Source organism: Mobula birostris, chromosome 9, assembly GCF_030028105.1.
Source record: "Mobula birostris isolate sMobBir1 chromosome 9, sMobBir1.hap1, whole genome shotgun sequence".
Lineage (NCBI taxonomy): Eukaryota > Metazoa > Chordata > Chondrichthyes > Myliobatiformes > Myliobatidae > Mobula > Mobula birostris.
This window is the reverse complement of record NC_092378.1, coordinates 4,622,718-4,634,802: the sequence shown is the minus strand read 5'-3', so window position 1 is coordinate 4,634,802 and position 12,085 is coordinate 4,622,718. Positions and strand designations below refer to the sequence as shown.

Here is a 12,085-nt window from a genome sequence, read left to right as displayed (position 1 = left end):
TCCGGTTGGCAGTCAGTGGTGCCGCAGGGGTCGGTGCTGGGCCCGCAGCTGTTTACCATTTACATTGATGATTTGGAACAGGGGACTGTGCGTAACGTAGCAAAATTTGCTGATGACACTAAACTAAGTGGAAAAGCAAATTGTACAGAGGATATGGAGAGTCTGCAGAGGGAAATAGATAGGTTAAGTGAGTGGGCCAAGGTCTGGCAGATGGAATACAACGTTGGTAAATGTGAGATCATCCACTTTGAAAGGAATAATAGAAGAGCAGATTATTATTTAAATGGTGAAAGATTGCAGCATGCTATTGTGCAGAGGGACTTGGGAGTGCTTGTTCATGAATCACAAAAAGTTGGCTTGCAGGTACAACAGGTTATTAAGAAGGCAAACAGAATGTTGGCCTTCATTGCTAGAGGGATTGAATTCAAGAGCAGGGAGGTCATGCTGCAACTATACAGGGTACTGGTGAGGCCGCACCTGGAGTACTGTGTGCAGTTCTGGTCTCCATACTTGAGGAAGGATATACTGGCTTTGGAGGCAGTGCAGAGGAGGTTCACCAGGTTGATTTCAGGGATGAAGGGTTAACCTATGAGGAGAGATTGAGTCCCCTGGGACTATACTCTCTGGAGTTCAGAAGAATGAGAGGGGATTTTATAGAAACATACAAAATTTTGAGAGGGATAGATAAGATAGAAGTAGGAAAGTTGTTTCCATTATAGGTGAGACTAGAACTAGGGGACATTGCCTAAGATTCCATAGAACCATAGAAACTACAGCACAGAAACAGGCCTTTTGGCCCTTCTTGGCTGTGCCGAACCATTTTCTCCCTAGTCCCACTGACCTGCAACACGGACCATATCCCTCCATACACCTCCCATCCATGTATCTGTCCAATTTATTCTTAAATGTTAAAAAAGAACCCGCATTTACCACCTCATCTGGCAGCTCATTCCATACTCCCACCACTCTCTGTGTGAAGAAGCCCCCCTAATGTTCCCTTTAAACTTTTCCCCCCTCACCCTTAACCCATGTCCTCTGGCTTTTTTCTCCCCTTGCCTCAGTGGAAAAAGCCTGCTTGCATTCACTCAATCTATACCCATCATAATTTTATATACCTCTATCAAATCTCCCCTCATTCTTCTACGCTCCAGGGAATAAAGTCCTAACCTATTCAACTTTTCTCTGTAACTGAGTTTCTCAAGTCCTGGCAACATCCTGGTAAAACTTCTCTGCACTCTTTCAACCTTATTTATATCCTTCCTGTAATTTGGTGACCAAAACTGAACACAATACTCCAGATTCGGCCTCACCAATGCCTTATACAATCTCATCATAACATTCCAGCTCTTATACTCAATACTTTGATTAATAAAGGCCAATGTACCAAAAGCTCTCTTTACAACCCTATCTACTTGTGACACCACTTTTAGGGAATTTTGTATCTGTATTCCCAGATCCCTCTGTTCTACTGCACTCCTCAGTGCCTTACCATTAACCCTGTATGTTCTACCTTGGGTTGTCCTTCCAACGTGCAATACCTCACACTTGTCTGTATTAAACTCCATCTGCCATTTTTCAGCTCATTTTTCCAGCTAGTCCAAGTCCCTCTGCAGGCTCTGAAAACCTTCCTCACGGTCTACTACACCTCCAATCTTTGTATCATCAGCAAATTTGCTGATCCAATTTACCACATTATCATCCAGATCATTGATATAGATGACAAATAACAATGGACCCAGCACTGATCCCTGTGGCACACCACTAGTCACAGGCCTCCACTCAGAGAAGCAATTCTCTACCACCACTCTTTGGCTTCTTCCATTGAGCCAATGTCTAATCCAATTTACCATCTCTCCATGTATACCTAGCGACTCTATTTTCCTAACTAACCTCCCATGCGGGACCTTGTCAAAGGCCTTACTGAAATCCATGTAGACAATATCCACTGCCTTCCCTTCATCCACTTTCCTGGTAACCTCCTCGAAAAACTCCAATAGATTGGTCAAACATGACCTACCACGCACAAAGCCATGTTGACTCTCCCTAATAAGTCCCTGTCTATCCAAATGATTGTAGATTCTGTCTCTTAGTACTCCCTCCAATAACTTACCTACTACCGACGTTAAACTCGCCAGCCTATAATTTCCCGGATTACTTTTCGATCCTTTTTTAAACAACGGAACATGAGCCACTCTCCAATCCTCCGGCACCTCACCCATAGACAGCGACATTTTAAATATTTCTGCCAGGGCCCCCGCAATTTCAACACTAGTCTCCTTTAAGGTCCGAGGGAACACTCTGTCAGGTCCCGGGGATTTATCCACTTTAATTTTCGTCAAGACAGCAAGCACCTCCTCCTTTTCGATCTGTACAGTTTCCATGATCTCACTACTTGTTTCCCTTAATTCCATAGACTTCATGCCAGTTTCCTTAGTAAACACAGACACAAAAAACCTATTTAAGATCTCCCCCATTTCCTTTGGTTCCGCACATAGCCGACCACTCTGATCATCAAGAGGACCAATTTTATCCCTTACAATCCTTTTGCTCTTAATATACCTGTAAAAGCTCTTTGGATTATCCTTCACTTTGACTGCCAAGGCAACCTCATGTCATCTTTTAGCCCTCCTGATTTCTTTCTTAAGTATTTTCTTGCACTTCTTATACTCCTCAAGCACCTGATTTACCCCCTGTTTCCTATACATTTCATACAACTCCCTCTTCTTCTTTATCAGAGTTGCAATATCCCTTGAGAACCAAGGTTCCTTATTCCTATTCAATTTGCCTTTAATCCTGACAGGAACATACAAACTCTGCACTCTCAAAATTTCCCCTTTGAAGGCTTCCCACCTACCAATCACATCTTTGCCAGAGAACAACCTGTCCCAATCCACACTTTTTAGATCCTTTCTCATTTTTTCAAATTTGGCCTTCTTCCAGTTCAGAACCTCAACCCTAGGACCAGATCTATCCTTGTCCATGATCAAATTGAAACTAATGGTGTTATGATCACTGGAACCAAAGTGCTCCCCTACACAGACTTCCGTCACTTGCCCTAACTCGTTTCCTAACAGGAGATCCAATATTGCATCCCCTCTAGTTGGTCCCTCTATATATTGATTTAGAAAACTTTCCTGAACACATTTTACAAACTCTAAACCATCTAAACCATTCAGGGGAGAAGATTTAGGATGGAGACAAGGAGAAACTCTTTTTCCCAGAGAGTGGTGAATCTGTGGACTCCTCTGCCCAGGGAAGCAGTTGAGGCTTCTTCACTAAATATATTTAAGAAACAGTTAGATAGGTTTTTACATAGTAAGGGAATTAAGGGTTATGGGGAAAAGGCAGGTAGATGGAGCAGAGTTTACGGACAGATCAGCCATGGTCTTATTGAATAGCAGGGCGGGCTCGATGGGCCAGATGGCCTACTCCTGCTCCTATTTCTTATGTTTTTGTGTTCTGATTTGTTTGAGGGGGGTAATAAATCAGCCATGATGGAATGGCAGAGCAGACTTGATGAGCCGAATTGTGTAATTCTGTTCCTATGTCTTATGATGACCAAAGCTGAACCCAAACTCATAGTCTCCATCCTTTTGACTTAGTCTAAGATCAATCTAACCCATCCCCCCTCCCCTGCCACATTGCCCTCCATTTTTCTTTCATCCAAGTGCCTCTTAAATGTCCCTAATGTATCTGCCTCTGCCACCTTCCTTGACAACACATTCCACGAACCTACCACTCTCTGTGTTTTTTTAAAAAACTGCCTCTGAGATCCTGCTTATACTTTCTTCCAATCACCTTAAAGCGGGGGTTCCCAGCCTTTTTTATGCTACAGACCACTACCATAACCAAGGGGTCCATGAACCCCAAGATGGGACCCTCCCCACCTTAAAGTTATGTCACTTCTTCCCTGGGCAAAAGTCTCTGGCTGTCCACTTGATCCATGCTTCTTATTGTACACCTCTATCAAGCTACCTTTCACTCCCAAGAGGAAGGTTCTAACTTGTTCAACCTATCCACATAAGGCATGCTCTCTCCTTCAGACAGCATTCTGGAAAAATGAGATCCTCGTACCTTTCTAAAACCTTGGATACAAGGCATTACGTTGCTCGATCTCTCCTCTCCGCCTTGTCTAATGAACCTTGACTGGGTTTCTTTGAAAGTAAGTCTATCGCTGTTTAGATTAGGAGGCCAAAACTCTCCACAGCTTTCCAGGTCCAGGTCTTGGTCCTTTCCAGCAGCTAAACTGGAGAAGGACCAAATATGTGGAGGACTCTTGAGGTAACCAACACAAGTTCACTTGGTTAACGTATGAGGGTTGTTTGATGGTTCTGGACCTGTACTCACTGGAGTTTAAAAGAATTAGGGTGGAATTAGGGGGATCTCATTGAAACCTACCACATATTGAAAAGCTTGGATAAAGTGGATGTGGAGAGTATGTTTCCTATAGCGGGTGAGTCTAGGACCAGAGGACACAGCATCACAATAGAAGGGAGCCCCTGTTGAACAGAGGTTAGGAGGAATTTCTTTAGCCGGATGATGGTTAATCTGTGGAATTCATTGCCACAGATGCCTGAGGAGGTCAAGTCATTGGACATATTTAAAGCAGAGGTTGCTGGGTTCTGAATTAGTCAGGGAGTCAAAGGTTATAAGGAAAAGACAGGTGAATGGGTTTGAGGGGGATAAGAAGTCAGCCATGATGGAATGGCAGAGCAGACTCAATGGCCCAAATGGCCTAATTGTGCTCCTGTACCTGTGGTTGCATGGTCTTATGATCCTAATATCCTTCTTCTTCTTCTGGTGTTATAGGAGACCCTCTGGAAGAATCCCAGCCGAGCTAATGCCAGCACTGTCAACAGGAATTATCGGATTTGACATTGGAAGCCGTGTGCTGGGTGGACTACGTTTGGTGGTCTTTGTGTAAATGTTCCCAATGATGGAGGCACCCTCTGGTCACAAGTTATTGAAGGACTCTGATCAATACACAAACTCTCTCTGTAGAATGTGTGTCATACTCCATGTAATCGCCACACATGGAAGGTGGCAGCTTCCATCGTTGCGGGGCGAAGTGTACGAATGGACAAGCAATGAGTATTGTTTCTACAAGTGCGCCTTTCCAAGCACATTCACTGTCCACAGAGCCACCACCCCCACATACCTAAGGCAGCAAAGATGTAGAACTCATTTGAACTTGTGCCTTGTTATTGTGACATGTTCTCTTTAACATTATCTGTGAATTGGACTAGACTGAGCCACGGACAATGCTTGGTATTACAAGCCAACTTCTATGTAACAAACAGTCTGTTGAGAGAGACTTCTGGATCGAGCAGAATCTGTGGAAGGAAAGGACTTGTCAAAACCTTGCATCAAGATTGGGAATGGAGTGGGAAGGTAGCCAGTACTGAGTCAAGAGAGGCAGAAGTTGGACATTATAATGCCTTTCCCATCACAGAAGCTACTCAACCTGCTGAGTTCCTCCAGCAGATTGTTTGTTGTTCCAGATGTGAACATCTGGATTTTCTGTTGTCTCAAATTTTATGTAAGTTTGAAAAGCATTCAAGTTGGGAGTGCTCTTAAGAGATTAATACTTTTTATCTCTGCACTGGAAGGGCAGAGTGATGGATGAGGTGAGATGCAATGAATGGGACCACATGAATAAGGATCAAGTTTGGGGTGCTTCTAACAAGCAGGTGTGACATATATGTGTGACAATATGGTAACTGGGCTGCTCACCAGAAAAATGCCGGTCAGGTTTGAAGTACTTTCAATATTTGTACTCTTTAGTGGACTGTTGACACAAGTTGATGATTATTGCTGATAACCTGAAAAAAATGTGAGATTAACTGATCTTTGCTCCTTCATTGGTAAAATTCCCTAACTTGAAATTTGTATCCAAAGGGCAACTGTCTAAATGTGTTCTGTAGTGCCAATCTCTGACATTGATTCACTCTCCTGGTGAGACTGCAGGTAGAGAATGTCATGAAGATGACAATTCAAATTAACCCATCTTTCTCTTTTCCCTGGTGTGAACATTGGATAGCCGGAAGTGAGGGCATTACATTTCAATACGACGTGGCTCAACTTTGCAGTCATGTCCTGTCCAACCAAATGGACCATCAGGACTTTGAGCTGCACTAGATTTTTGATTCCAGTTTAGGGCATTGATGCCGAAGTGTGTAAGTTGGGGACCAGGGCTGGTGAAACTGGACTTTGCCAAAAAGTAGATGGTGAATCTGCATTCCCATGTTTTACACTACACACAATTTTATTCTATTTTTCTGTAAACCAGTGATCAATGCAAGCTGAATTCCAATATCTTGTCAGCTTTATAATCGTGTGCTAGCCTCCGAACTCATCCCACTGCGGGCTTCGTGGGGCTGACACTACGATCTGCAGAAGATGCCAGTTTTATACATGAGGTGGTTACCACCTACCAGGAAACAAATTTCATCATCAGTATCAGGATTATTACCACTTTTGTATGATAAATGTGTTACTTCATGGTAGCAGTGCAGTGCAATACATCAAAAATTACTATAAGAAATATACGGTATATCTATAAAAGAAGTAGTGGAGAAACAGAGCTGAGGGGTGACATAACAAGCATGGCTTCATGGTCTGAGATCAGATGGCGGAGGGGAAGAAGCTGCTTCTAAAATTTTGAGTGTGTCTTCAAGCTCTTGTATCTCCTCTCTGATGGTAGCAATGAGACGAGGGCACGTCCTGGGTGATGGGGGTCCTTACTGATGGATGCCAGCTTTTTGAGGCATCGCCTTTTGAAGATGTCCTCGATGGCAAGGAGGCTAGTGCCCACAATGGAGCTGGCTGAACCTACAACCCTCCACAGCTTTTTCCCTGACTCTGTGCACTGGAGCCTCCATGCCAGCTGGTGATGCTCTCCAAGGTACATCTATAGAAATTTACTAGTCTTTCGTGACCTACCAAGTCCCCTCAATATTCTCAAACATTTGCACTATATTCACTCTCTGCTTTTCCCACAGTGCTGGAGAACCTTTTAAAGAGACATTCTTTACATTATGTAGCAGATGTCGAAGTCCAAACCGGTGTGTAAACAGGGTGAAGACAGTGTAACCCGTAACCCTGCTGTAAATAGTTTGTGATGGGGCTGATATAAGAATCTGCTTGTTTTAGAGGTTGACATTTTGTGTATGGGAGGGAACATAGTTTATTTGCAATGTGATGTTCGATCTGTTCAATACAAAGGTGCTATAATGTTGTTTGTTTGTGAATTTGATCTTAAGAGCAATATGTTTCATGTAACAGAATGCTGAAACTTCATTTCAGATGTTGACAGATAGTAGATGTGACCAACTTTGGTTAGAATTCGTCCTGCGCTGTGTTACACAGTGGGTTCCTACAACGTCACCAACCTCGCCCACGCAGTGAGGTTTCTGTTTGAGAGGCCCTTTCCTGAACGATGAAGAACCAACTCTGTCAGTGTGCGCTCGCAGGACTGGGTCCACCGTGACAGAGAGAGCTGCTGTTCCTCCGCTCCTGGGTTGAGTCATGAGCCTGCGGTCCGCCGCTCCTGGGTTGAGTTGGTGCCCACGATTGCCATGACAAAGAGTCTGATGGTCTTCCACACTTGGACCCAATCCTGTAAGCACACACCATGACACAACTCATTGGGCTGTTCAGGCATTCTATCAGGCCTTTCCTGGCAGATGAACCTCACCGGCAAGGTTGACCTTGGAGGCCCAGGTAGATGTGAGCTGTCCCCACGAGCTGCTTCAGTCCTCTTGCTGAGTCAATCTAGCTTTGCTTCTTTACAATAATGTTTTATTAATTATAATGATTGGCGGACTTAGTCTGCAAGTCTTCCCCCAAATCCTTCCCGGTATTTACCTGGACACTAAGTTATACAGCATGGAACCAGGCCCTTCAGACCAACTGGACCATGCACACCAAAATGTCCCATTTTCTAGACTTTGGTCCATCACCTTGTAAACATTTCCAGTCCATGTACCTAGTCATAGTCATAGTAATACTTTATTGATCCCGGGGGAAATTGGTTTTCGTTACAGTTGCACCATAAATAATAAATAGTAATAGAACCATAAATAGTTAAATAGTAATATGTAAATATGCCAGTAAATTATGAAATAAGTCCAGGACCAGCCTATCGGCTCAGGGTGTCTGACCCTCCAAGGGAGAAGTTGTAAAGTTTGATGGCCACAGACAGGAATGACTTCCTATGACGCTCTGTGTTGCATCTCGGTGGAATGAGTCTCCGGCTGAATGTACTCCTGTGCCCACCCAGTACATTATGTAGTGGATGGGAGACATTGTCCAAGATGGCATGCAACTTAGACAGCATCCTCTTTTCAGACACCACTGTGAGAGAGTCCAGTTCCATCCCCACAACACCATTGACCTTACGAATGAGTTTGTTGATTCTGAGTGATAGATTCATAGAACACTACAGCACAGAAACAGGTCCTTTGTCCCATCTAGTCCACTCCCTAGTCCCTTTGACCTGCATCTGGACCATAGCCCTCCATACCTTTTCCATCCATGTACCTATTCAAACTTCTCTTCAATATTGAAATTGAACCTGCATCCTCCACTTTCACTGGCAGCTCGTTCCACACTCTCACCTGTCCATGGGCTTGTCATCATTCAGTAACCGAGAATGTCTCCTCTTTGGGTGCTGGCATTGGTTTCCAATGTTAATGCAACCGAAATGATATGAAAAATTCTTGGTATCACTAAACCAATCATTCCCAGAATCTGATCAGTTAGATTTATCTTGGCTTCACTGTAATTCTTTTATCTTTGCTGGATGACTCGATTCAGGAACAACTTCTTCCTCTCTGCCATCTGACTTTTGAGTGGACATTGATCCCACGAATACTACCTCACTGCATTTCTGCACTGCTTATTTAATTTAACTATTATATATATACATACTTAAATATATATATTGCAAACTCACTCTTTGTTCCACTATTATCTATTGCACTGTACTGCTGCTGCAAAGACAATAAATTTCACGATATATACCATTGATATTAAACCTGATTCTGATATTGTCAGGAGCAGAATCAGAATCAGGTTTAATATCACCATCATAAGCCGTGAAATGTGATGTTTTGCGACAGCAGTACATTGTAATACATAATAATAAAAAAACTATAAGTTACAATAAGAAATATAAATGAAATAAGCAGTGCGAAATGAGAGAGAAAAAAAAAACAAAGTCGCGAGGTTCAGAAATCTGATGGTGGAGGGGAAGCAGCTGTTCCCGAAACGATGAATTCTGGCGTGTCACCAGAATTTATCGTAGGAAGCATATGGCGTTAGAGTTCAGTAGAGGCCTTTCAGCCGACAATGTTGTGCCGACCTCTTATCCTACTCCAACATCAATTTAACCTGTTCCTCCCAGATAGCCCTCCATTTTTCTAAGAAACAGAGTTTCTTAAATGTCTCTAGTGTATTTGACTCTACTATCACCACTGGCAAGGGCGTTCCATGCCCCCACTACTTGCTGTGTAAAAAAACCCACCTCTGACACCACCCCTATACTATCCTCCAATCACCTCAAAATTATGACCCTCATGTTTGCCATTTTCCCCCAGGAAAAAGTCTCTGGCTATCCCGCCTGATCTATGCCTTTTATCATCTTGTACACCTCTATTCAATCACCTCTCATCTTCCTTTGCTCTAAAGAGAAAAGCCCTTGCTCGTTCAGCCTATCCTCATAAGACATGCTCTCAAAACCAGACAGCAACCTAGTAAATCTCCTCTGCCCCCTCGCTAAAGCTTCAAATTCTTCCTATAATGAGGTGAGAACTGAGCACAGAATGAGGGGTAAGAGAGTAGAGGATTAGCCTGAGAGTTTTAGATGAAGAAAGATGGCCGGTAGCTGGGTTGAAGCTTGATTGGGTAGGGCTGATCTGTGTTGTATGCACATTTGGTAGTTCGATTTAGATTCAAAGCCTCTGCCATGCTGTCCCAGTAACAGCATTCCCTGGGATATTTAGTAAGTGATTGGAAACAAAGAGAGAATGAAATGGACTTGGATTTGATGAAAATGTTATTTCAAAACTTTGAACATGAAGCCATTGATTTGACTAAAAAGAGACCAGGTTAAAAGTTATTGTGACCTAAAACTCCCAACTGGTTCAACACTGTTCAGTGGGAAGGAACTATCAGCTTTCCATTAGAAGCAGCAGATCCGAGGCAAGGAAGAGTTGTGGGGTTGGAGCCCAGGACCGAGAATGATGAACAAGTCAATGTTTGGCTGATTTAAGCACTGGGCTTAAGTAGTAGTAGTAGTCGTACTTTATTGACCCCAGGGGAAATTGGTTTTCGTTACAGTTGCACCATAAATAATAATTAGTAATAAAACCATAAATAGTTAAATAGTAATATGTAAATTATGCCAGGAAATAAGTCCAGGCCCAGCCTATTGGCTCAGGGTGTCTGACCCTCCAAGGGAGGAGTTGTAAAGTTTGATGGCCACAGGCAGGAATGACTTCCTATGACGCTCTGTGCTGCATCTCGGTGGAATGAGTCTCTGGCTCCTGTGCCCAACCAATACATTATGTAGTGGATGGGAGATATTGTCCAAGATGGCATGCAACTTAGGCAGCATCCTCTTTTCAGACACCACCGTGAGAGAGTCCAGTTCCATCCCCACAAAATCACTGGCCTTACGAATGAGTTTGTTGATTCTGTTGGTGTCTGCTACCCTCAGCCTGTTGCCCAGCACACAACAGTAAACATGATAGCACTGGCCACCACAAACTCGTAGAACATCCTCAGCATTGTCCAGCAGATGTTAAAGGACCTCAGTCTCCTCAGGAAATAGAGACTGCTCTGGCCCTTCTTGTAGACAGCCTCAGTGTTCTTTGATCGAGGCAGTGGGGCCCAAGCCTTAGCTTAGAGTGTGCTGAAGTTGTGGGCATAGATCCGAGAGCAAGGAATGAGTCCATATTTGCCTGATTTAAGCATAGGGCCAGATTAAAAAGGACAGGGTTCTCAGAACCAGAGGAGGGGGATGGGCTAGTGTTTGGCTTGCTACTCTACAAGGTTTACTCGTCTCTATACTGAACTGAGGCTGTGACCTGCATTTAACAGACTCCTACACCAACTGCGGAAATGACTGGCTTCTTGCCTGTGAACTCACTTTCCTGAACTTTAGTTCTGAATGTTACTTGCTTACTTCTGATTGTTTGCACGATTTGTTCTTTTTTTTTGCACATTGGCTGTTTGACCGCCTTCTTCTTTAGTGGGTTCTATTGGGTTTCTTTGTTTGGTGGCTGCCTGTAAGGAGACGAATCTCAAGGTTGTATATAGTATACATTCTTCGTTAATAAATGTACTTTGAACTTTGGTCTTCTATCTGTGTCTGGTCTTGTTCACTGCAGAAGTAACCTGCCGTGGGCAGCCCATCAGTTCCAGGAGAGCTAAGATGGGAGAAACGGAACAGTGTAGCCACACCCTGAGAATTTAAATACAAAAAAGATGCTTTGCAGTAAATACTTCCATCACTGTTTACTGTTCATGACTGCAGTTCTCAAATGAAATTTTCTGTGAATATTTTTCATCTCGATAGACTGGATGTGGAGAGGGTGTTTCCTATGGTGGGAGAGTCTAGGACCTGAGGACACAGTTGAAGAACAGAGGGCCATCCCTTTAAAATGGAGATGAGGAATTTCTTAAGGCAGTGTGGTGAATCTGAGGAATTCATCGCCACAGGCGCTGTGGAGGCCGAGTCACTGGGTATGTTTAAGGCAGAGGTTGATAGATTCTTGATTGGCCAGGGCATGAAGGGATACAAGGAGAAGGCAGGAGATTGAGTTTGAGAGGGATCAGCCATGATGAAATGGCACAGCAGGCTCAAGGGGCAAATGGTCTAATTCTGCTCCTATATCTTAACGTCTTATAACAGACACCATTGTGAGGTTGGCTAAATAAAATTCTTCAATATTCTTTTGTTGTTAGTAGTTGATTTGATTGATAGTAAATTTAGACTCTTTATTTTTTTATTATCTATTTATTGAGATACAGCACAGAATAGGTCCTTTCCACCATTCGATCCACATCATCCAGCAATCTC

The 12,085-nt window shown here is 43.4% G+C and overlaps 1 protein-coding gene across 1 annotated transcript in view; it reads left to right on the top strand.

Annotated features, from left to right (window-relative positions):
• Positions 1-11,858, top strand: part of igf1 (insulin-like growth factor 1) — a 37,959-nt gene extending 26,101 nt beyond the window's left edge. Inside the window, exon 4 of the mRNA XM_072267409.1 lies at positions 4,810-11,858. Within this exon, the coding sequence (XP_072123510.1) occupies positions 4,810-4,875 (66 nt within the window). The 3' untranslated portion in view covers positions 4,876-11,858. The remainder of the gene's footprint in view (positions 1-4,809) is intronic.
• The last annotated feature ends 227 nt before the right edge of the window (positions 11,859-12,085 follow it).